This window comes from Prinia subflava, chromosome Z (genome assembly GCF_021018805.1).
Source record: "Prinia subflava isolate CZ2003 ecotype Zambia chromosome Z, Cam_Psub_1.2, whole genome shotgun sequence".
Lineage (NCBI taxonomy): Eukaryota > Metazoa > Chordata > Aves > Passeriformes > Cisticolidae > Prinia > Prinia subflava.
The window spans coordinates 34,249,518-34,274,580 of record NC_086283.1 but is presented as its reverse complement, the minus strand read 5'-3'; the positions used below and the strand labels follow the sequence as shown (position 1 = coordinate 34,274,580).

General features: G+C 41.4%; 1 protein-coding gene across 4 annotated transcripts; it reads left to right on the top strand.

Annotated features, from left to right (window-relative positions):
• Positions 1-448: 448 nt before the first annotated feature.
• Positions 449-17,702, top strand: ZFAND5 (zinc finger AN1-type containing 5). Of its 4 annotated transcripts, XM_063422343.1 has the most exons (7): positions 656-782; positions 3,565-3,666; positions 3,772-3,929; positions 4,346-4,457; positions 4,866-4,963; positions 14,983-15,108; positions 15,361-17,702. In XM_063422343.1, exons 2-7 carry the CDS (start codon positions 3,641-3,643, stop codon positions 15,507-15,509), a joined length of 669 nt encoding a protein of 222 aa, XP_063278413.1. In that variant the 5' UTR covers positions 656-782; positions 3,565-3,640; the 3' UTR covers positions 15,510-17,702. The 4 variants fall into 4 exon arrangements, with proteins under 4 accessions (XP_063278412.1, XP_063278413.1, XP_063278414.1 ...); XM_063422342.1 differs by lacking the exon at positions 3,565-3,666 and having other exon boundaries at positions 449-782; XM_063422344.1 differs by lacking the exons at positions 656-782; positions 3,565-3,666 and adding an exon at positions 1,856-1,986.
• The last annotated feature ends 7,361 nt before the right edge of the window (positions 17,703-25,063 follow it).

Sequence of the window (25,063 nt, the reverse complement as noted above, 5' to 3'; positions counted from 1 at the left end):
TTCTGTGAAGCTCTGCTGTTCAGAGCAGTGAAAGGTCTGTGTTATCAGACAACTGGCAATTAAACTTATAACCGGCAATTTAAATTGGAAGTTCTCTTCCGCCTCGCGGCAATGCTTCTCCATTTTTACTTTCCATCACAAGACGGCTGGATCTAGTAGGCAAATTTAGGTCAAATAAAAAGAAAGAAATGCTGTATGTCAAAAGCTGTATGTCAAAGGCAATCTACGTTCTGTTAAGACTCGAAGTGCCGCAGTGTGCCGGCTCTGAGGCACTCCGTCCCCCGGACACCTAGCGGTAAGGAGCCGCTCCGCCAGCGCGGAGCCTCCCACGCTCCATGACGAGGCCCTAAGGGAGAACGGCCGGCACGGCACCGGGACCGCCCCGCCCCAGAGCGGCAACGGGCGGAGCGCCGGGCGGCAGCACGCATGCACCGGCGGGCGGGCAGGGGGAGGAGCCGCGTCCGCCGGATGGGCTGGGCTCCTCCCTCCTCCTCCTCCTCCTTTTCCTCCTCCTCCTCGTCGCCGTCTTCTTCTTCCCCCTCCCCACCAACCCGCCTCCAGCCGTTTCCCGCCGCCCTGCTTCCACGCACGGCGGGTCCCGCCTCGCGCCGCTGCCGACACGGCCGCCGCTGCCGCTGCGGGAACAAAGGAGCGAAGCGGCGGCGGCGCGGCCGCCAGCCCGGCGCCCCCCGCAACCCGCGCTCTCCCCGCGGCCGCCCGGAGCTATCCGTGGCGCCTTCTCCGGCACCCGCCGCGGGGTTTGTGGCCCCCGCCGGGAACAGGTGGGTGAGGGGTGGCAGGCTGGGCTTGGCTCCGCGAGGCCTTCACGCTAGTGGAGTGTGCCCGGGCCTCCTCTTGGGCGGCCTCGTTGCGTTCGGCCTTCGGCGGGCCGGTGCGGGGCAGCGCAGGCGGCAAGACAATGAGTTTCCTGTGTCTGGCGGCAGCGTGGGGCCTGCCGGCGGCGAGGCCGACCGTGACTCAGGCGGTTGCGAGGAGCGGCCCGGCCGGACACCCCTGCCCGCCGCCGCCCCTCAGCCCGGTACTCTCGCGGCTTTTTTGTGTCTGGGAGGCGGAGGGGGTGGCCGACGCAGTTGAGACGCCCGGCACTGCGGGCGCTTGGCAGGAGCCCCCGCTTTGTCTGAGTCAGCCGCCGGACTGCTCCCGCCTGGGCAGCGCCCATTAGCGGTCCGGTTCCCCCGTACCGATACTTTGCTCTGCTGCGGCGGTGAGCGACGAGTGACCCGCTCAGCCCTTGTGCATCCCCCTTTTGTTCTGTTCCTGTGTTTCTCGTGGTTATCGTGATCCCTCTTCGGGAGGAGGATGTTGAGGCAATCCAGTATTTAGGTCAGCGAGCCCGTTGCTAACGCGGTGCCCGGGTTTTGGGGCTGGTTTCAGCGCGCGTTGGGGCCCTCGTTTTTGTCGTTACACCGCCAGTGTGGGATCGCCCGGCGGGACGGCGGCAGCCCGGCCATGGCCTCGGGGCCCAAGGGGTGACTGAGGTGCGTGGCCGGGGACGCTATCGGGATTTACCCTCCCCTTCCTCCGAGCTGGGCTGGTGACGGCGGGGATGCTGGTGGAAGGAGACCCTTTTCCCTCCTATCGAAGAGGAGCGGTTGGGTGTAACCCTCCCCGCCCCGGGTTGCGGGGCGCATTTGTGGAGAGATGGTTCTCCTAGAGCGCCCATCGCGGGACGCGGCGGGCTGGTGATGCCGCATTTTCTGGGCTGCGGGTCAGCACCCGGTCTCACCGCTCCGCCCTGGAGGGGAAGGGCAGTCGGATTTCGCCGGCGCCTCCTCCCGCCGGAGCCGGCGGCCTGCGGGAGATATAAATAGGCACTGACTTCAGCGGGGGCGGCCGGGCGGCCGGGCCCCGTCGCGCTGCCGCCTGACGGGCTGAAGCGCAGGCGCTCGTCCGCCCATGTGACCGACCCACCGCCAGGCGGGCAGCGGCACCGCCGAGTGAGCAGTGCCCCGGCGCGGAGCGGCGGTAAGGGGCGGCCGGGCTGCGAGCGGCGGAGCAGGGGTACCGCTGTCGGGAGGCGCCTTGAAAATGAACGCGGGTGAAACCTCTGCCGCTTCCCGGGGACTGTAAAAGCACGACTTGTTCAGCGTTAGGTAGCAACGACTTGATCGTTCCGTTGAGTGCATGGATTTCAAGTAGTGGAAGGCTCTGCAGACCAAAGGAACTGCCGAGTGTCTCGTTTGTACTAGAATATTAGAGTTGGCACCTAAAGCAACACCTAGTAAGTGGTGAAATTTGTTTTAGCACAGTACCTTGGAAATGAAGCAGGTCAGTTGATGTTGGTAGTGTGTTTCATAGCATGTCGACCTTAACGTGATCAGTAACAAAAGGGCAGAAGCAGTCTTTTTTTTGTGTTGTATAGATATAGGTCTACATCTTGTCAAAGACGACAAGATTTTTTTAGATTTCCTCTACGTTGTTCAGGCGTTTTTCTAGCTCCCTTGACTGGTGTGTTTAGCTGTAAAACTATCAGAATAAGTGTGAAGCCTTGTTGTGGCTAAAAAGAATGCTGTTTATACATAGAAGGTGTTACAAAGCTATAAATAGTACGGCTATTTATACCTGGAAAATTAGTCCCTGTGACCACCAGCAGACAAGATTAATTTTGCTTGTTAATTTTCTCCTGGTTTTTGTTTACTGTGATCCCAGAAGTTAGTTTAGCTAAAGGCACTTGTCAGTTGCAGTTGTAGTACTAGGGAAACATAAGTTTTACTACTTGCAGCGTGAGATCTCCTAATTAGAAGCATTTTTTCTTCACAGTGGAACAAATTCACGTTCGGCATTTTTGACTTACAGCAAGTGTCAGCTGCCAGATATCTCTTACTGTGGCAGTTTCTGAGTAGGAAAACATCAATCCAAAATTTACACTAAAATGTCTTCAGATGCCATATGCACAGCTTCTACTAAATTTAAATTTTTAGTGTAATATGATTACATGTCCTCAATTTGTAGCAAATGCATGATTACTGTGTTCCAGTTTTATTGCCCTAGGGAATCAAGGACTTGGCTGCTATGCAGTTTTCTACTAACCTTGCTTTGCAGAGGTTAACAGGCAATGGAGGTGAAAACTTTATTTCTAAAATGCTTAGCACTGTCTGCCTCTGAGAGGCTTAGAGGTCTTGACACACCTTGATCAGAGAAGGGTTTTTTCCTTTTGTAAATGTGTAAGCTATGTAATGGAATATACTCGACAGTTTGGAGTTGTTATTGTTACCTCCCTTGGAAGACTTTTGTGAGAGTAAGTATTGTTAATTGTGGAATTAGTCTCAAAATGATGTGAGTTCATCATAAAAAAAGTGAGGCTTTTCTGCTGGAGTCTCTTGGACTCCTGAAGTCTAGCAAAAATAAGCTTTGCTAGTTGCCAGAACTGTTTTGCGAGTATGAACTTAGTCCTCTTTATTCTGCACATCCGTATTAGTGCTCAGAAGCTGGTACTTACAGAGGTTTTTTTGGCTGTCAAATTAACCTGCACATACAGTTCAGTGCTCAGCAAGTATATTATTTCTCAGTATTAGTATGATGACACTTCTTCTTGTCTTAAAGGTTCATCGTGATACTACTTAGCAATAAATTAGCAATCGTGAATGGTACATTAACATTCATATAACCCTCTTGAAGAATGGTGATATCACTTGGTGGGGCAGGGTGAGCAGACATACTTAAAATTCTTTTAATTCTTCATACTTTTAACCCTGTAATTGATTTTGGTGCTATGCCAGCTCCTAATGCAGTTTTTGGTTTTATTTACAGCATCGAGATGACTCAGGAGACAAACCAGACCCCAGGGCCTATGCTGTGTAGTACAGGATGCGGATTTTATGGAAATCCTAGGACAAATGGGATGTGTTCTGTTTGCTACAAAGAACATCTTCAGCGACAGCAGAATAGTGGTAGAATCAGCCCAATGGGTAAGGGTGTGGGGAGTTGTTGGGGATTTCTTCATTTCTTTTGAAATAAAATATACAGAGGATTACAAGGAATGCTGAAATATTTTTTAGGAGAACTTCTGAAAGCTAAACTTAAAGAATGCATATTCAAAGAGAATACTACTTTAAAGCACAGTAAAGTTAAAAATAATTTCTGTGTAATGTGTTCTGGTTTGCTTTGCATTCAACCATAAGTTGCTTTCCCACTAAACAACTTCTGTTAGTGTTTTCTTATGCAATCTGTATTTTGGTTATTAAGTAAAACGTGTCTTTAAGTAAAAAGTAATAAGCAGTAGCATTGAAAATTGTATGCAGACAGTTCACAGCTATATAGGAGACTATTTGATTAATGTGTTTTCTACTATTTGTTCATAACTTTTCAAATTCTTGTTACATAGGAACAACCAGCGGTTCAAACAGTCCTACCTCAGACTCTGCATCTGTACAGAGAGCAGACACTAGCCTAAACAACTGTGAAGGTGCTGCTGGCAGCACATCTGAAAAAACAAGGTAAAATTAAGGTTGTACTGTGACAGTTAAATGAGCTGTGCATGTGCAGGAAGGCCTGCAGCAATCCTGCCTTGTTGCAGTGGGTGTCTGCAGAAGAAAAAGGACATGATAGGGCTCTGGATCCACGTAAATTAAAAAAAATCATTCAAATATTTGGTATTGTAGTGCTGCAGTAAAAAGAATGGTTTTTATTTATCTCCAGAACTAATTTGTTACAGGCTTGCGTGTTTTCTTCTAGGCTAACTAAAATACAATAAAGAAATGTGTTTTGAAGATAGTAGAAGCATAGATCAGGATAACATATGAGTAGTAAATGAACTAGTAGTTCATTAATGGGTCTGGACAGTGCAAGCTTTTATTATGAGCATAAAACTGATGTAAATTATGTGTTTCACTGTGCTTGAACAGAAACGTGCCTGTTGCCGCTTTGCCTGTAACACAGCAAATGACAGAAATGAGTATTTCAGGAGAGGAGGAATTAAAACCGAAAACAGAGACTGAGCCAGGTATGTTCTCAGACTGACACTAGGCACAACCAGTGAATTAACATGGGTGGAGGGTTTGTTTACTTTCTGAGCAGCCTTCCCCTGTTATGGTGGTGGTCTTAAGAAGTGTGTTTAAGATGCTTTTCAGTACTGTCTCCCCAGAATCAAGAAAAATGACTAATTCCAGAACAGCTTTAAAATATGTTAATTGTTAGTAAGAGAATTGACACTTGAGGATGTTTTTAGGTCCCTAACATTTGTTTTTACAAGTTAGGCATTTAAAATTGTATTAGGGCAAGGTGTTCGGTTTTGAAGTCAAACTGTTGGGATTCAGTATATTATCTAGCAGAACAATTCCAGCTGACTCATGACAGTCAAAACAGCTTGTATTTGGAGAAGGGTGCTTAATAAATTCCATTCTACAGAGGAGTAAGATTGTGGCGAAACAGAGAATATGTGGTTTAGAAACAACAGAAGTTGCTTAGGGTTCTTGAACTAGGTGACTAACCCACAGATATAACCAGTGCATTGTTTCTGGAATGTAGGGTAATTGCAGCTTCAGTTGCTGTGTGTGAGTTGTTCGTTTAACAGTTTTATTCTCATGTTGGATAGTTGTAGCTGGCATAAAAAACTTCAATGTGTAAACTGTTCCTTAGAGTGAGACAGAGAGGGCAGTCCAGCTAGCTTAACCTAACTAGTGAACAACTGAATCCATACTGGTTTGTTCAAATGGATATCTTAAGGCACTTGTTTCGTACTTCAGCAAATCCAGACTTTTAAATTTAATTTACCAGCTCTGAAACGGTTTTAAAAACTAAAAGCTGATGTATAGTAGGAAGTCTGTTTACACAAGGTGAAGATAAAATGTATTTTTTCAGTTTTGAAGTCATTGAGATGAAAATGGCATCAGATACTACTCAGCACTGTATCAAAGGAATTTTTATCTAGTTCTATCTTGCTAGCAAAGACTGGTCTGACACTTGATGTCCAATTGCTTGGTGTTTGTACAGAGGGTTTTACCATTTTCATAAGTCATGGTAAGTCAAGGTTCTGTGACATGAACTAAAGTACAGTTATACAGTATGTTGGGTTTTTTCATTATATGTGAACTAAAAGGGAATTTTTGCAATTATTAAATTTCTGTAGCTGATGTCATCTGAAGAGGATTTCAATATGTGACTGAAAAGTAATTTCGACTGCAGTAATATTCATTAACCCCTTGTGCCGTGTTTTGAAATACCACTGGACTGTGTCAAGAAGGAAATAGGAATATGTAAAATGATAGTAGTGCAGAAGTAATAGGTGATTTTACTTTTCTTAGAACAGTTATCATTTTGCCAGCTGTAACGAAAGTCGTTAAATATTGTTGATACACAACCTGTTTTTCAGGTACTTTAGGTCAGCTGTATGATAGGTTGCACTGCTCACTGTTGATTAGAATGGAGGAAAAAAATAAAAGCAGGTCAAAGATACTGAGGCATTGTAGTAAACGGTCTTACAGGTTAAAACCAGTAAAAGCTGTCACAGGCTTGTGCAGAGAAGATGGAAATACTACCAGAGAACTTAAATGCCTCTGGAAAAAAATTAAAGAGCTAAACTTCCTCCTGAGAAAACATACCTGTAAATTCATGAGGCAGCCTCAGCTGCTCTAATGCCCAAGTTCCCTTTTAAGTATTACTGTTTGGCACAGATCCTAGGCAGCATAAGAAAATGTTCTTATATACTGTTCTTAGGGTTTGTTGGACATCTTAAATTAACGGTGTTGGCTACATTTAGTGGTGCATTACTCTGTCTTGCAGGCAAGAGAAACTAGACTAGACTTTATCAAAAAATTCCTGGTGTGTCTGGACTAGGCAGATTTTATCATTCTTTTTTCCACTAGCATCCATTATGTGTTGGTCTGTCAAGGATAAAGTGGAACAATGATAAATAATTTGCATCACCAAATAGCAACAAAAGTTAATACTTTCTTTGAGGTGTGATTCTCTGAGATGATGCAGTCATGGCATTGTTCATGAAGCACAGTGTATCTGTAAGCATAGCCTGATGCTAGGGATAATTTCATAACCAGATGGTAATAGATCATGAACTGTATCTTCAACAGTGACATTCTATTCTGCCAGATGTTCATTAGCAGAAGAAATTTTGTATGCATCCCTTATAAATCAGAAAGTTTAAAAGAAGAATTTCTGGTAAGCTATATTTTTTTCAGTCTTGTAGCATAAAATTATACTTTTTTGCTTTTGGAATTGAAACAACTGACTAGAAGGTGAAGTTGAGAAAAAAACTATGAAGTTTGAGAAGCTTGTTTCTCTTGATTTTGTTGGTATTTCAGATTTTTTCTTTGTTCAGGTTGAGGTTGCAACCTAGATTCACCTTCAGAGCAAACCTGGTGCTAAGACAATTAATTATATTTTAAGATGTGAAGAAAGGTATGGTGGATGTAACTCGGTTGTAACTCAACGTGGTTGTTACCTTGTAAATTCTTGTAGTGGGTGAGTCTGACTGGATGCCCAGAGACCCACCAAAGTGATACCTCTGTATCACTCCCCTCCACAGCTGGGCAGGGGAGAGAAAATAAAATGAGGGATTAATGAGCTAAGATAAGGATGAGGAAAGATCACTCACCAAATACCATCACAGGCAAAATAGACTTGAATCAGAGGTACGGAGTTTATCATTAACAACATCGGAGCAGGATAGTGAGAAGTAAAAACAGATCTTAAAAACACCTCCCCTTGACCCCCTCTTTGCACACCTCCCATCTCCTCTGTCCCTCCTACCCCAGCGGTTCCAGTAGCTGGGGGATGAATGGGGGTTATGGTTAGTGCATCACCTGGGGCTCCTCCTAGTCAGGGAGAGGAGTCATTCTCTTGCTGCACTGATGGGTCCCTCCCACTGAAGAGAGTTCTCCATGAACTTCTCCAGCATGAGTCTATGTCAAAAGCAGCAGCTCCCTGAGAAATGCTGCTGCATAGGTCCATCCCATGGGCAATGGCACCCTTCAAACTGCCACAGTGTGGATCCCTTTTCCATGGGGTTCAGTCTTTCAAGGACGGGCTGCTCCAGTGTGAGCTCCTTTCTCCAAAGGTCTCCCATGGGGTCACAGCCTCCCTTCAGGCATCCCCCAGCTCTGGTATGGGGCTCCTCCCTGGGATGTGGGTGGATCTCTGCATCCACATGGACCTCCATGGCTGCAGGGGCACAGGTCTGCACCATGGCCTGCCTCCAATGCCTGGAGTACTTTCTGCCCCTCCTTCATTGACCGTGGTGTCTGCAGAGTTGTTCTTCTCACTTGTTCTCACTCTACTCTTCTCTGGCTGAAATTACAACTGTGCAACAACTTCTGTTTTTCTTTCTACTTAAATATGTTAACGCAGAGGTGTTACCACAATTTCTGATTGGCCACAAAGCAGCACATCCCACTTTGAAACTACCAGGATTGGCTCTGCCGGACGTAGAAGAGGCTTCTACCATCTTCTGATAGAAGCCACCTCTGTAGTCTCCTGCTACCAAAACCAGACCATGCAAAACCAATAGACCTCTAAAAATAAACTATTTTGAAAACAAGTTTATTTAAATAATTATTGTTTTAACGCACAGCATATTTTTAGCATTTTTGTACACTTTAGTAAGTGATTACTGTGCTGAATGATCAGCCTCTGGTCAGGTCTGTCAGTGTTCCCAGACACAGTATCAGCACTAACTGAAGGCTCTAGTACTTCTTGTGGTTGTTTTTTGTTGTTGTTATTTAGAGTTTTTTTTGTTTGGGCAGTAACGCTCTGATTTAGGGAGTAGTGTTAAATGCAAGTAGTATTGCTTAAAAAAAATTGAACCATATGCTGAAACCAGCAATACCATCAATGGCATTGTGTAAATTACATATTTTAAAAATACCCATATACTGTTAACTTCCATCCATGCTGTAACTTACCTTTTCGTTCAGTAACAGCAGTGTTGGAGACAGCAGGCGATGGTGGTTGGCAAGCCACTTTGCTTTCTATCAAGCCGTTTGGGTTAGAGCTATTTTACACCTGTTCCGCATTGAGGTTGAGAGACACTGTAATGGGTTACCCTTGTTAGCTGTGTTGTAGAGCCAGTGTGTTGCAGGTGATATTGTGAGTAAGATGTAAGTAAGGTAGCTTATGAGATCTGATAAGATCAGGATGTAAGCACATGATGTTCCTTAAATCTGGTTGTAATGGTTGTAATGTAATCCGGTCTTCTTAGTTATGGTTTGTTTTCACACATGATGGTAGTAGTTTCACCATGTTGCTCTCTGTAAACAGTTCTGTTGTATTAGTAACATGGTCTGATATAATCTGTATTATGTTGAAAGTAATTAGCTTTTCTTCATGTTTCCCATGTCTGCTGTAGCTTTGGTAAATGTTCCTGATTGAAAAATTTCTGAAATGAAATCTCTTGTAAGCCCTAAAGCTGTTCACTGCATACGAAGACGCTGAGGACCTAACTGCTGGTGCTGTGCATGTTGGTGATAGCACGTTAGTGTTCTAAAAGTGATACACCACACACATCAAGTCTTAATGATAACCAAATTAAACTGTGTTTCTGTATAATGCTGAAACTGGAGAATTTCATGTTGTATTAATGTGGCATATTAAATTAAGATACTAAATATGCAAATACACAAGAGCTGGGCATGCAGAAAGAGACTTTTTCCTGCAGAGCATTTTCCTGCTCTTCAACATGAAAATAAACATGTTGGAGGTTTGTTCTGCTGTCCTTCATCCCAGGCAACTAGATTGGCATAGCAGTTTTTCTTGAGCAAAAGCTTGATAAAGCATAATAGGTACTGCCCATCTTTCAAAACTAAAATTGTATGTACAAGCACTTTGTTGTCTTAGATTAATGCCAGTTGGCAGCTAAGTACTATGCAGCCACTCAGTTCTTGCTCCCCAGATGTGAGGACAAATGTGGGGGGAAAAGCTAAACCTGTGGGTTAAGATAAAAACAGATTATTAATTAAAACAAAGTAAAATAAGCAGTACTGATGATAATAACAATATAATTGTAACAAAAATAGGGGAAAAAAGAATAAACTCCAAAAACTTCACAAGTGATGCATACTACATTTGGTCACCACCTGCTGACCAATGCCCAACTCATCCCCCAGCAGTGACTGACAGCTCCCAATCAACAGCAGCCCACTCCCCCCCCATTTCTATATGCGGAAGGGTGTTCTGTTGAGTGGAATATTCCTTTGGCTAATTAATTCAGGTCAGCTGTCCCAGTGATTCTCCCTCCTGGCCTATTGTGTGTGACCTGCTTGCTTGTGAAGCACATGAAACTGAAAAGTCTTTGTTTTAAAGTATAAGCACTATTTAGCAACAATTAAAACATTTGTTTTATTTATATTACCAGCATTATTCTCATACTGAATCCAAAATACAGCACTGTGTTAGCTACTGAGAATAAAACAACTCTATCCCAGCTGAAACCAGGACAATTTTGCTAATATAGAGTATAAGAATTGTATTGTTTCTAGTACTTCTACTATTGTTTCAACTCCAGAGTTGCAGAAATGCATCTAATGTTTTTTGGATAACTTCTGACTTTACCTTTTCTCTTTCGTGTTTTATTTTTTCCATTTCTTCGGTGGTGAGGGAGTTGGTAGTTAGCTTCATCAAGTTGTGGTCCTGAAATCAGTTTTTTTCCCTGTGCTTTCAAGAATTTGTGCCACTGTTATCCTTGAAGTTTAAGGTGTATAGATCTTATTTTGGTGAATTTTCCTTCAGTCAGAGAAGCTTCTAAAAACTTTATTCTGTTGGCTTTTATATCCCTTTCTGATCACTTGATATGGGGAATGTTAGAAAATAGTACTGATAATTTTCAACGTGTTTTCTTCAACTGAAACATCAGATTCATTCCTTTCCAGTGTGAAATCTCTGTAATATTGATAAGATACATGCTTTTTCTTAAACAGCCATACTGTTTTATGTAAGAAAAACTACTGACAGCTTTGAACATTCTTTTCTTAGAGTGATTTTTAATTTTGAGTGGCACTCCCATGGGTCTAAGAAGAACTTTATTTCCCCAGTTTGTAGCACCTTTTTGCATGTAGATTGAGTAGTTGTACTTTGTCATGTGGCTAACTGGTTCTATCAGTGGCCTTGTTGCTCCTCTTGTAAAGATGCATCTTACGTTTAGGCTGCATTTGAAGGAAATTTTCCCAAATTCATTATGAAACGCCTGTATCTGTGTAGACTTTTTCAGGCACCCACCTCCAGTATAGGATGATGTTAGTCTTTATCATTAATTTGCTAGGATAATAGTCATCATTGGGCGCGATGGTAAACGCATCTTTATAGTGCCTGTAGGCAATCATTTAATACTAAAATAGTAGTTAATAAAAGTCTACCCAATTCTTAAAATCAGTTGTTCCTAAAGTTTTTGCCATTGTAGTAGGAGAACTGATCTAGTAAAATTCAAGTGAAGTAAATCTTTGCAGGTCTTGAGGCAGAGACAGGAAGGGACATGACCAAAGTGATGGAGAGGGCTACACAGAACCACAGAACCATTTGGGTTGGAAAGGACTGGATAGATCATCTAGTTCCAACCCCTCTGTTCCCCTCTGTTCCATTACTCTCGGAGTTAAGAATTTCTGCCTAACATGTAATACAATTCTCTTGTAATTCAAAAATGTTTCCCCTGGTCCTATCACTGTCTGCCTCTGTAAAACAGTCTATCCCTGTTTTATAAGCCCTCTAAGCTTGGAAAGGCTTGAGTAAGGTATTCATGGAGCCTTGTCATCTCCATGCTGAGCAACCCCATCTCTCTCAGCCTGACTTCATAGGAGAGGTGCTTCAGCCCGCTGATCACTTTTGTGGCTCTCCTGTGGTGTTAACCCAGCAGATTCACATCTTTCCTGTGCTGAGAATCCCAGAGCTGGATTCAGCACTCCAGGTGGAGTCTACAGTAGCAGAGTAGATGGACAGGTCTTGAGCCCATATATGAAGTTTGTTCAGATCTCCCTGTCTGGCATCCCCTCCTTCATACTGAGGGCACACTTAATCCCACTGTCTGTGTGACTAGTTAAGATATTCAAGAGCAGGGATCCCAAGATAGAGCCCAGAGGTACACCACTCATCACCAGTCTCCACCTGGACACAGAGCCATTGACTACACCTCACTGGCTGTGTCCATCCAGTCAATTCCTTATCCACCACATAGTCCATCCTTCAAATCCATGTTTCTCTGGTTCGGATGAGACAGTGCATGCATGCCAGTAAGAGCTCTTTTACGGCGGTGAGGAGGTTTAGTGGCAAGGAGTTTACTTCATCTGAACGCTGTTACTGAGGAAGTAGGCTGACCGGTACCAGTAACCACTATTTTCCAGCTTTTAGCATTTTTTCAGCTACCTGTTCTGTGATGATACATAAATCATTTAGAGCCCTTTGATGAACACTGTGATTTCTGGCATGAATTTAGTTTTATATCTTGAGGACTGGAATTGTACTTGCCCAGTTGGAGTTGTCTTTTGTGTTAAAGGAAGCCTTTTGTGACAAGCAACTGTAAGAATAGTATTTTGATTTAGGTAGGCTCCTGATGTCATGGCAGAACAACTACAGTTTTCAGTATTTTTCATCTACAGGTTGATGAGAAAGCAGTTTTTGTTCTGAACTTTAGGGGACAGGGTAGGCAACTTTTTCTTCTCACCATTACTCACAAGCACATTTATGAACATTTAACATTAGAAAAGCCAATCAGACTCAAGTCTGCTGGCATAATATAATAGGAGAATCCTTTATTCCTGGAGAGTAATAAAGTAACAATTTTAGTTTGGATTAATTAGCTGTGTCCTCTTTTGTCTTGGTATCTTTTAGTGATCATTGCTGCAAATTGTGTACTGATTTTCCTTCTTGGAAGATGTTTTAGTTAGGGGATCCTGTTCAGCAGCACTTTCAGGAAATGTGCTGCTGCAGTTTCTTAGGATCACTTTCATCACTTTACATGTTGTGGGCTGCCATTGTTGCTGTTTCTTGATGCGAAGATGGAATTATACCTTTAGTAATTGGTAACGTTTTCCAGGGATGAGTTTGTTGTCAGAGGCTTTGTTTTGTGGTAGAGTTAGCTACAAAGCTGTCTTTTTGCCTTAGTCATTCCTGGGAAATACCTGCTTTCAGTTTTGCGTCCTTTTTGACAAGTGACATAAGGTTCTCTCTATAGGCAGTGATATAAATGGTTCTCATTTTCATTTTCTCTTAGTGTATGTTGTGAGTGACTTTATGTCACTGTTCATTTGCCCCCTCTACATTTTCTTTTGCATACAGCAGAACAAAATATTGAAACAGCATGCAAGAACAAGAAATTTTTTAATTGGTTCTGATGTAAATGAAGCTTTCCCTTAGCTAACTACACACCAAATTGCAGTGTACATGTTTCTGGTTGCTCTTATTCATCTGTCTTGGCTTCCAATTAGCATTTCATTTTGAAACAAACTAGCAGTATAACAAATCTTTTTTAAAGGAATTTGACTATGCTTTTGAGGAGGTGTTTAGTCTTTAGGTTTTTTTAAGGCCATAGCTGATGGCTGTTAGCCAAGGTGCATAACATCCAATAGGCACACTGTGATGTTGCTGGCTGTTGAGCCAGGTTTTGGTCACAGGCTCTCTCGTAGACAAACTGGTAGTGAACACTGATTTTCTTAGGATTTAAAGAAAAATTCAGAATGTCAAATTTGTTCATCTAGAGAATCTTAAACAAAACAAATTGTTTTCACAAAAAAAAGTTATAAAATATCTGCGATGTGACAAAAAAAAAGGTTGAAAATGACCTTGGTTGTTCGTTAGGACTCTTGCTATGACATAGAAGTATAAGAAGATATTAGTAGTCATTGTTTTGCTGCATGATATTCTTTGGTGATGAGCACTGAAGGTTCTTTGTTACTTCAGAGAGTTTGTTGTTTATAAGTCTTGTTTAGATTGTAAAGTCTTGCCAGCGGCCTTTCTTGTATGGTGAATTGTGAAGTTTTCTATGACAATGCAAACACAATTTTAAAAAGTAAGTACTATCCAAAAGAATCTCATCTAACAAACAATGTTTGAATGAAGTTGATTACAGATACGTCCTTGAGGCATATATACTCCATTTATTATGAAATGCATTATGTAGTTAATAGGCATTATGATAGATGTTATTATACACTGGGAGTGTTTAGCAAACTTGTACCAAGAGCAGGTATCACAGTTGTGTATAAGTGCATCTCCCAGCCTTCCTTAATTCCAGTTTTGCATATAAAGAGGATATCAATTAAAATAACTAAATTTTTGGGAAAAAACACTTTTCAATAAAACAGACGTGCCTAAAGATGTCTAAAGAGGCAGTTGAGAAAGTATTCATTTTGACTATATATGATTGAACCCTGAAACTGAATAAATTACAAAAATACAGATATGCAAATCTGTACTATCTTATTTAAATGAGGACTCTTTTGAACTGTGTATTTTGTAGCTGTGTTCTGGATCTGTCAAAAAATTAACAGCTTCCTAGCTGCTATCCTGATGAGGTGCTTTAGATACCTGACTTTACTGCAGAAGTGGCAAAAAAACCCAGTACTGTAGCAGGAACACATTACTGAATTTCATTTTCTTCTAAAATACGTTCCTGTTACGTTTCCCACAGAGGTATCTGTGTTCAGCAACTTTAGCTGTGACAGTATCATTACTGGTTTAGATTGTTACTTGTTCATATGATTTATTTAAATATAAAATGTATACATGGAATTTCTGTCATGCCTTTTAAGCCTGTATGGGTATAATGAATAAGTGCCATATATTTTGTAGCTGGTTGAAATGTGAGGAAAAATATGAGTGTCTCAAGTAGAGTTGGAAGGGATGAATAAAGTACCTAAAAATCCTTATTTCTGATTCACATTTTTAGACTAGTCTGTGTAGTACTTTAGGCAACAGATGTCAGGGTCTTAGTGGGTGAACTAATCCTTAATGTATGCATACTAGTGGATACCTGGTGAAGTCAAGAAAAGCAAATTTAACCCTTAGTTCCTTTGTGTGCGTTAACAGTTGTTACTCAACCAAGCCCATCAGTTTCTCAGCCTGGTACTTCAGAGAGTGAAGAGAGAGCTCCTGAACTGCCGAAACCAAAGAAGAACAGATGTTTCATGTGCAGGAAGAAGGTTGGTCTTACAGGTACGAGAATGCTGTCAGTTTTAAACAAATTTGCATTAGTTACCTCTTGCTAGATTAAACTTGACAAAATATATGTTCTATTAAATTTATCAGCTTCTTCACAATTCACACAATTTAGCAAATCCATTTATTTTTTTTACTCTGTATGTTATAGTAGACAAACATATACCCTTTGTGGTGACTGCGCTCTTAATTAAGACCTTAATTAAAAGCTAATCTTCCTAGTAATGTTGCTTCTTTTTCTGTGTACAGGATTTGACTGCCGATGTGGAAACCTATTTTGTGGACTTCACCGTTATTCTGACAAGCATAACTGCCCATATGATTACAAAGCAGAAGCTGCAGCAAAAATCAGAAAAGAGAATCCAGTTGTGGTAGCTGAAAAAATTCAGAGAATATAAATTAATCTGCTTGTGAAAAGACTGACTGACTTTTTGTGGGGCTTTTTTTTCAATACATCCTAAAAAACATGATAAGAGCAGGTGCATGGTCATTTTCCTTTGTTTTCCAAAGTTTTCTTCTAGTCCTGTCTAAATGATACTTCAAATGTTTGGGTGTTTGTTACAGGCAGAATTGGATAGATACAGCCATTGAAAATATATATGCCCTCCGCAGAGTAGATGGATGATCAGAAGCCTGCACAGGAATATACATGCGCAGAGACAGATACTAGTTCACATGTGCCAAACAGATGTATACAATCTGCATGTGTGCAGCAGCTCTGCCTTTTGAGATGTGCATGAGATATTTAATGTTCGGCTAGTGTTATATGCCTGTTTTGGAGAAGGATACATCAAAACAGTTGGCAGTCTACTTCCATCATTTAAAATCTCATTCTACTTTTAGTTGCCACACTCCATTTTAGTTTTCCAGCAGAATGCAAGCTGTGTAGAGGGGTCTACCATCCCAGTAAGATGAGTGTTGGTGCCATATTTGAGTCACTTAACAACTGCACTGAGAAAAATAAATCATATACTGAGAAGAAAATTGTTTTATAAAAGATCACATTATCTTTAAAATCTCGGAAAAAAGTTCCCAAAGGAAACGTCTCATTAGGAGCTTATGAACTGACCTGCAACAGAGTTGTCTGCTTTTCCTTGCCTAGCTAAAAGTGTTGTGTAGCACAATATTGTAAGATTGGTTTTCAAAAAACAGTTACAAATGTTTCTAGAGGTATCACAGCATCTCTATCAAGCAATACAGGTTTAAATAAGTTGCTGAAACACTAGAGCAGTTTATTATTCATGTACTACTTATGTTCTGTGTGTTCCAAGTTCAGAAGAATATTAGGAATTCATTTTTCTAGTTTTAAATGTAACAGTTGCACTGTTCTGCATGGAAAACCATACCTAACATGGCTGCTGTAGACTTAAATGGTAGCTGGAACCACTCTTGGAGGGCTGCTTTATCATTTTTAATTGTACTTGGGTATAGGACTGTAGTGTTCTTGGGTGTATTGCATGGGCTGCGTTATCTACGGCATTGTACAATAACAACTCTAGAAAAGGCAGTATTCTTCACTGATGCTTGTCTGGTAATATATATCACTTCTGTGTTATAATGGAAGGGGTTTTTGTGATGTATGAAATTTGGTTTTTTATATAAACAAATACGGTTTAGACTAGTGTTGTGGTAATGCCTGTTGTCATTTGTAAATAGTTACATACTTACACAAGGCACTACTTCTGACCTGATTTTTGTTGACAGTGTTAAGTCTTGGTTTTTACTTCACTATTAAAAGCGTCAGGTTTTCGCTTCTAACTTTGTTCTTCTGAGTTACTAGATATGCAAACATGTACAGATAGTTCATATTTATGTATTGCACATAAGCTACCCAGCATCTATGCTATATCGTATTATGTAAATAATGTACAGAAGGAAATACTTCCTTTTATGATAGTTCATTGGTTGTAGTTCTTGCTGTAATGAGAATGTAACCTTGTAGAGACTGAAGTGCAAAGCTTAATATAAGTTCTTACTGATGTTGTCTTATGCATAAGCTTCCTATGTCTTTATTTGGGTATATGAGGTTTTTTTGAGGCAAATTGCATGAGCAACTGGAATACAGGTAACTACTTGATGACCGGATGAAAATGCCAGCAAACAACAATGTGCTTTAAAGGGAGAAAAGGAAAGTATTAGCAGTGAACCTACTAACTTTCTTCCAGTGGATCTGTCGTGATAGAGCCAGTACACTGACTGAATTGTTTTGTCCACGTCCTCACCAGCAGACTTTGGCAGAGTTACTGTCAGCGTCTTCAACCAAATATAGGTGTATTTGTTGGTACTTCATTAAAAGTACCTGGTTTGTCTTTTCCAGTGGGAAGGAAAAGGATGCAGTACACAGCACATGTTGCAATGAAGGAAGACGTCTTCAATACCGGATGGTTGTAAAAATTGCTTGTATCAGAAGTGGATAATGTGTATCCCACCAGTCAGTTGGTAGTCAACGTGATAAGCTAAAAATCCAGCCACTGTGTGTACCTCCAGTAAGGGAACACAGCCATGCTCTGGGACTTCATCATGGAACTGCTTTAAAACACCAAAATTAAAGTATTTCTACCTTTTGTATTAAATCAACATCGGCAACTCGACTACAGCATAAAAGTGTTGAATTTTTTTTTTTTTTTTTTTTTTTTTTTTTTTTTTTTTTTTAAAAGCCTGAGAATGCCATATTGTAGCTGGATGTTTGAGGAACTGGTTTTGATACTTTTTTTTGGCTAGAGTGGTTTAGGACTGGTACTAGTACTCATATTGTTAGTTAATGATTATGGTGGTCTCAATCACAGTCTGATTTTTTTCTGTGCAAAGGTTGAAATATTTGATCTTTGCACATCCATACAGGAAAGTATGGAACAAAAAATCCCTCTTTTTCCTGTAAAATTGTGAACTGTGTCGTAAATTACACTAAAGTGGGGTATGAGCCTGTCCTCAAGTCTGCAAGCTGGCCAGAGCTTTGTTCTTTTAACAATGTATCTAGTATGTATAATCACTCCTGAGCACTGATTCTGTTGAGGCTCCCTAAATGAAGGAGGGGAAGGTTGTTTGAAAAGAGCAGGTACTGACAAAGTATGTGAATGGGGATACTACTTAGACTTAAATGCAGGCTCTGCTACATCTTCCTAGAAAGAGACATAATTGCTTCACGTATCACTGATCTCCATTTAAATTTTGCCTGTTAGAGTAACATCTTTTTAACTCATGCATAAACACAGTGTTTTGAGAGGAGTCTCACTGTTTTAAACAATGGTGGTGATTTTTTTGATGGTGACTATGGACAAAAAGGACCATATAAACTCATGAGTAGATGAAAACACCTGGGTCATGATTTCATAATCTTCAATCTGTGAAATGCTTGCTTAGCCCCAAGTGTTATGGCTGTGCATTACTGTGTTCCACAGGATTCTGGACAAACTTAGTGACAGCTATTAATGTTAAACCTGAAATCTGGAATGTAAGGATGGCCTTTCTGTGATGGTTCCAATGCTGATGAGCTGCCATATGCTTTTGTTGGTTGTTGGTTGTGATGCATAAGGATGCCATGGGGTCAGGAACCCCTGACTATCTTCATGGTACTTAGCTCTTTGAAACCATACTGTTGATCAGTGGTTACATTCCTTTGGAAGGTGATTGTTCACAAGTGTAACTGTATCCTGGCTTCTAGTCACTGAAGGTATTTAAGGATTTGACACAGGTCTGGTGTCCCTGATGAGTCAAAATAGATGTCATTTTTCCTCTGTTCTGAGCTGCTGTACAGGATCATCTGATGCGTCTGCTTGAAGGAGGAAATGTACAGTGGATGAAGAATCAGTTTATTTCAGGTATCCAGGTGTGTTAAGTAGCTATGACTTGGTCACAAATGGAACTTGGCTCTCTGTGCAGATTTTTCTGCTCATTTCATTAGTTTTTCTGTGAACCAGAAATAAGAATATGTTTTCTCAAAAAATAACATATTACTGGCTTACTTGATTTTTTTTTTCTTGTTGTAATTAAACACCCAGAATGTTTAATGGACTGCTTTCTGATTAAGAGACACAAAGAGCTTTGGCAATGCATCTGAAGGTATCTGGATAGCACTGGAATTGACATGTGACAAACCTGAACGGTTCAAAAATTTCAATTGGAAAAATAATTAGTGACTATGTCAAAATATAGTGCAGGAACAAAGTTCTGTCTGTGAGTGCAGTGAGAGTTATCACCACAGAGTGTTTTAAATATCATTTTGCAAACCTGAATTGTCACTTAATCTACTGTAATCACTTAGCAGAAAGTGCTTCAGCCTTTAAGTTGCCTCTTTTAGAAGTAATTTAGTGAGGGCCAAAGAAGCAGGTTGGAGTTTGGGGGTTTTTTTAACCGAAGAAAATACAGAGGCTGTTTCTGCTTGAAAAGGCATATCAACCTAAAATAGCCTAATATAGCAGAACCAAAGACTGGGTCACTCATGAAGAATTGAGTTCTGTAGGATGCAAATTAGCGGAATATCAGCAGTCTGTGATTTGATGTAAAAAAGGGTAAAGATGGGACTACTGAAATAAATGCAAGAATCAACACCTACAATAGCAACCAAAACCACTGACTTGACTTCTTTTTTTTTGTGTAGGTAACATCTATTCAAAAAAAGTTGATAACTGAAATTACTAGTGTCATAGCTTCCTGAAGAAACTGTCTCGTACTTGTCTTTTGTACTAGATGGGATGCAGATGAGAAATGCTTTTTTTTAATGCCTGTTTCATTTCAGTGTGTGTTTCTGTTGTAAGCTCATGGACAGCATTGTAGCAGTGTTGGAAAATGTGTGAGGGAGTGTTACTTTGGCTCAAACTGCCTAAGTGAGATATGTGTCTTCATTAAACCTCCTTGTGGTGCTCTTTATTTCCTCTCTGTATCTACAGCCAGTTCATCTGCATTCATTTCCAAGCAGCAGTGAGCCTGCTTATCACAATCTGAGGTTTATTCACTATGTAAGGAAAACAAAAAATAAATGGGATAATTATATCTACTCTTGCACCTAAGTACAAGGCAATGCAGGTTAGACTAGGAGTTGGACTTTGATAATCCTTGTGAATCCCTTCAGAATATTCAGTGATTCTCTTAAGTATTTATGAGTCCTGGTCCAAGGCCTCACTCAGCTGACACAGCATCTAGGAGGGTTGCAGGGTGAAGTAGGCTTTTTACAAGTTAGTCATGACCTATGTCAAGAGAAGGGACTTCCAGAACCTTCCTCCTTTCAAAATCCCATTAGGATGCCTGTAAGTGCTAAATTACTACCATTGCTCTGTGATGCTATTTTTGATCCATGCACAGGTGACATTTCTCAGTTATCTTACTGGGAGGATTATGTGTGTTTTGGATTTTTTAAAAAAATTTCGGGGGGGGGGGGGGTTTGCTAGTGCAGCATGATCTTCTCTATTGATAGACCAGAGCCATATTTTCTAATTTATCACCAAGACTGGCATGTTTCATGAAAAATGTTGAAATCGAAGGAAGAGGTTAAGAGTCACTGCTTAGTAGCCAAATGTACTTGCTGAATTGGACTCAAGGCACCTTAGCTGGCCACTGAACCACTAGCTAAGCTGCTGTACAATGTGGCTGTGTCTGAACTGATTTTACCCTCCTTGATATCCAGCAATCTTCCCCATGGTTTGGTTTGAGCAAGGAAACATCACTACTTTTTAAATGCTTTGTTTGGAGATGAACCAGGAGTTCATTTTGATAGTGCAGTGAGCATTACAGGTGGGAAGTCACTTTTAGCCTTTTCCTGGTCCATGTGTTTCTAGGTTCTTCCTATTGCTCCTAGATGCTACAATAATAATATCAAAAGATAAACTGAAGCCATGATTCAGTATGGGGCCCTGCTCACTGCAGAGCTTTTGTCAGCTTTGTGTTTCCACTGCAGTCATATCTCTCAGTGCCTTTATGAAAGGTGTCATTAAATGTTAACTAGGCCCATTTAGAGATGATTATTTGGACTTCTTTTTATTAGTTTACTTTCAGATTTCACTGCTAGCAGTCTTGACTGGTATTTATTTTGTTGTCTGAAAGCTTTTTGGTAGAGATGTTTGTTACCTTGTCAGCATAATCTTGTGAAAGCTGTTAGTAAGCATGTAGATGAAGAAATGCTATTTACCACTCTGACCTTTCACTTTTGGAGACTTACAATGCCCGTGTCTAATATTTTTGCCTGTTTAATATTAATTTTCAAATATAGCAAAAGAGAATGAACAAAAGATATTCCCACTGTGAAGCAGCACTTGGTAGTGAGATTGTAGCACAGATCTGAGGAAAAGGAAATCAATTCACTATCTCTCATTCTTGTTCATCTACTGTTTACCATAGTGCATATATATTTATATATATATATATTGTTTAAAACCCACCCAGCCTGTGTCATTTTTTGTTTAGGGTTTTCCTTGAGTGGAAAACATTTTTAGATTTGATTGAATTTTCTGTAGTGGATCAGCGACAAGTTCGGTGCATGATGACTGTACACTGAGTTCCCTCCCAATAAAGCCTGTGAAACAGTTTGTGCACAGTTTGTGCCTTTGATAGTGCTTCTGGGAGACCAGGTCAGATTGGGTTTAAAGAGGATTAGGCTAAAGTAGATTTTCCTTAGTTGTATTTTAAGTAGCATGGGATTTAATGAGGGGAAAGTAGATTTATGACCCTGGAAAAATCTTGATCCCTTTCAGTCTTGTTTCAGTATTCAGAGTGAGACTGAGCTGGTTCCTTTGATTGCTGGGTTTGTATGATGGATAATACCCATACTGATTTGTGTATTTCTGTTAGAATTCCTGACTGACCTTGTATGACCACAGTCTTGGGTGTTTTGTTGTCAATTCAGGCACCACAGCAGCTTGTGGGAAGTTCACTGAGTACTGGGTCTAGTGTAAGGATGATAGGCAGGCAGGGAGGTGAGACCACTACACACAGATTTGCACACACTGCTGAGGAGCTGCAGTTTTGGTCTCCGTGCTGAAAGAGTTTGGCTGGTAGCTTCAGGCATAGCAGTGATGCAAAGATTAACATTTGCCGTTGCGACTTCAAGGTTTGCTAGTGGAGTGTGAGGCAGTCACCTGCGGGTTGTGGAAACAGCTTTACATTTAAGGGGATACTTCTACTGAAAGTAGTTAGTAGTTACATATCTGGACCTGCCGATAGATAAAGATCCCACAGTAGTAGCAGTTCACTGGCTTCTCAGCAACATTTTCTAAGCTAGTGTTTGGAAATTGTACTATGTTAGGAAATTGGCCTTGAGATTCAAGTTAATTTACTCCTCATTTCATCTAGGTAGGGTTGTGTTTGTCATCTGCTGAGGCTGAATCACAGTTCAGCGCAGTCTTTTCTCAATGTTGGCCTGCCTTCAGTAAATAGAGGCATGTAACACTCACTCTGCAAATAGCTGCTGAAGGCCAAAGGTTGTATCTGAATAGTAACATCAGGACTTCTACTGACTCTGCTTCTTTGTTTCACAGAGCCCCTCATGCTGATGGTTAAGGGTTGCCGTCCCCTGTGCACAGAGGGGCGGACAAAGCACGGAAGGGGTCAGTGAGGACATGGTCCTGCAGTTCTGGCTCCAGCTATGTCATATTACCAGCTACTGCCACCAGCTGCTTTACTGTCTTACAGCACTAGTTTTACCCTAAATTGTGCAGTTGCTTCCTGATTTGTTTTTGGTCAAGTGATTCAATTTAAAAAGCCTCATTTTAAAGAGCCATGTCAGAGATCTCAGAGAGGGTCAGTGAGTTACACTACCAGAAGCAGAGGTATATCTAGGAATGCCCCAAGTGCCAACTAATGCCATTTTTCAGTAAGGGAGGTGCAACATCTGAATTCTGAACTGCCATGTTCTTTACCTAGCTCTTCTTGCTTCTTTAAGTGTTGCTGTGGCATTATCTGATTTCCTCAAGCTCCAGAGTGGTATGAGGGAGGGCCAGGAGAGGAGCAGCATCCCCTTGGCTTAAAAAAATCTTGAAAAGGCACTACTCAAGACACAGCTCCACCATATCATTGGTGGGTAAAACCAGATGAAGCCTAGAGTTGCCATTTCTATATTTACCTTACAGCAAAGACTGCCCCAAAAGATCTGTGAACTCCAGTATGCTTCTCTGGAGGCTAAAATCCACCCAGCACAACACCTGGTACTCATCAGGCTATTAAAATTCTTCAGTCACTGGCACTTCAGCTCAGGAAGCAATTGTCACACCAATGCCAAACAAGCACCAATAGGCAAGAATACCCATACACTTCTGCTGCCTTACCCTTACTCTGTAACTTAACTCCTGCACGAGGTTTGACTGGCCTTTTCTCTTTCATTTCATCCCCACTCGTGATAGCACTTTAACAGTCTGAAGTAAACATGTCTGATTTTCTTAAAGCAGTTCACATAATTTGAAAAGCTGATCTCTGTGTGTGTGTGTGTTGTTTTTTAACTGTGGTAAAAGGTTGTGCTGAAAACCTATCTTTGCAGACCTTATTGGTACTGAAGGAAGTAAGTTAATATATGCACAGCCTGCAGTATAAGTAGTATGCTGGTTTGGGCTACAAATAGAGAACTTTTTTTAGAAAAGCTGAAAGCAAGAATACCACTATGGAATGCAAGTCCTGAGCAGTCAGGGTAACTTCCACTTCTTTTTCTGCTAAATACGCTTCTTTTTAGGGAATGTTTTACTAACATCTAACTAACTAACAGTGAAGTTGCTAACTTATGTTTGGGTTGTTTTTAACTAAATACAGTTTAGTTAGGTGGAGTACAGACAAAGAGTACTGTTTAAAATCTGTTTTCCCAAATCTGGTCATTGTGTTTTTAAAAAGTCTGCTGTTCAAACACACCTGCTTGCTGCCCAGATCTGTGTGAGAGCTGCATCTGAAAATCCCTGTCCCTCACTCTTCCAAATCAGTCATCTGAAAGCTGTGTGTAGAGAAGCAAAGCCTCGTGTTCAGAGATCAGATATATGCTTCTGTGTTTCAAAACCTTTTGTGTGCACAGGTTTACAGCCCTGAGCACACTTTATAGTTTTTTTTCTTTCCTACTTCAAGGAAAGAGCCATTTGCAGCCCACAGATGTAGAAACTCAATCAACTCATGAGTTTGATTCAGCTTAATATAACTGCAGATGGTTAGCAGATGCTAACCACAGTCTTCACTGTGCCTCAGTTTCCCTCTGGCACGTCTGAAAGTGAATCACAAAAATCACGGGTGATTTCACAGCCCATCAGGGTCTCCCTGCTGTGGGTTGAGCCCTGACACCCCCATCCCCACCTGAGGGGGAGCTCCAGCTGTCATGCCTCTCAAGAGGCATGTTGGGGCCACCTGTGTCACTGCAACGGTGCCAGGCTGGCTGTCAGGGCTGCGGGGCTCCCAGCCATACTCCTGCAGTGCCAGCCCCAGCCACACTGTCCAGGCAACGCATCCTCACACCACTGCAAACCTCTCTCTTCAGTGACTCAGCAGCCGAATAAGAGCCTTTTGTTTTCCTCCTCCCCGGGTACTTACAAGGAATTTCAGTATGAGGAAAGTGCTTTTAGAAAAATACTAAAGTAAACTAACTGATGTCTTCAGGCTCCCCTTTCCCAAGGCTAAAAACCAAGGGTAAAACGACCCCACTTTTTCAATTAAAGAAATTGTCAGTCACTCTGGCTAGTCCCAGAACAAAGTTCTAGGAACAAGTAAATACTTTAGGCAGGTGTGTTTGTTTTATCTGTGCTGATAGTGCCAAGCCGTGGCACAATCAGATTACTTTGACCTTATACTGCTAAGCACCAGAGCTCAGAAGGACTTTGAATAGGCCAAAAGGGCAGGGCATGGGGCCCGGGGGCTGTCTATGCCACATCACTACTGCAATGATGGATCTGATCTCCATCTGATGATGGAGTTTCAGCAATATGTGGATGAAGTCAGCTGCCAGGCCCTGCCAAGGGCACCATGGAGGGGTGTGTATTTATGCCCAAAATATTGCCTC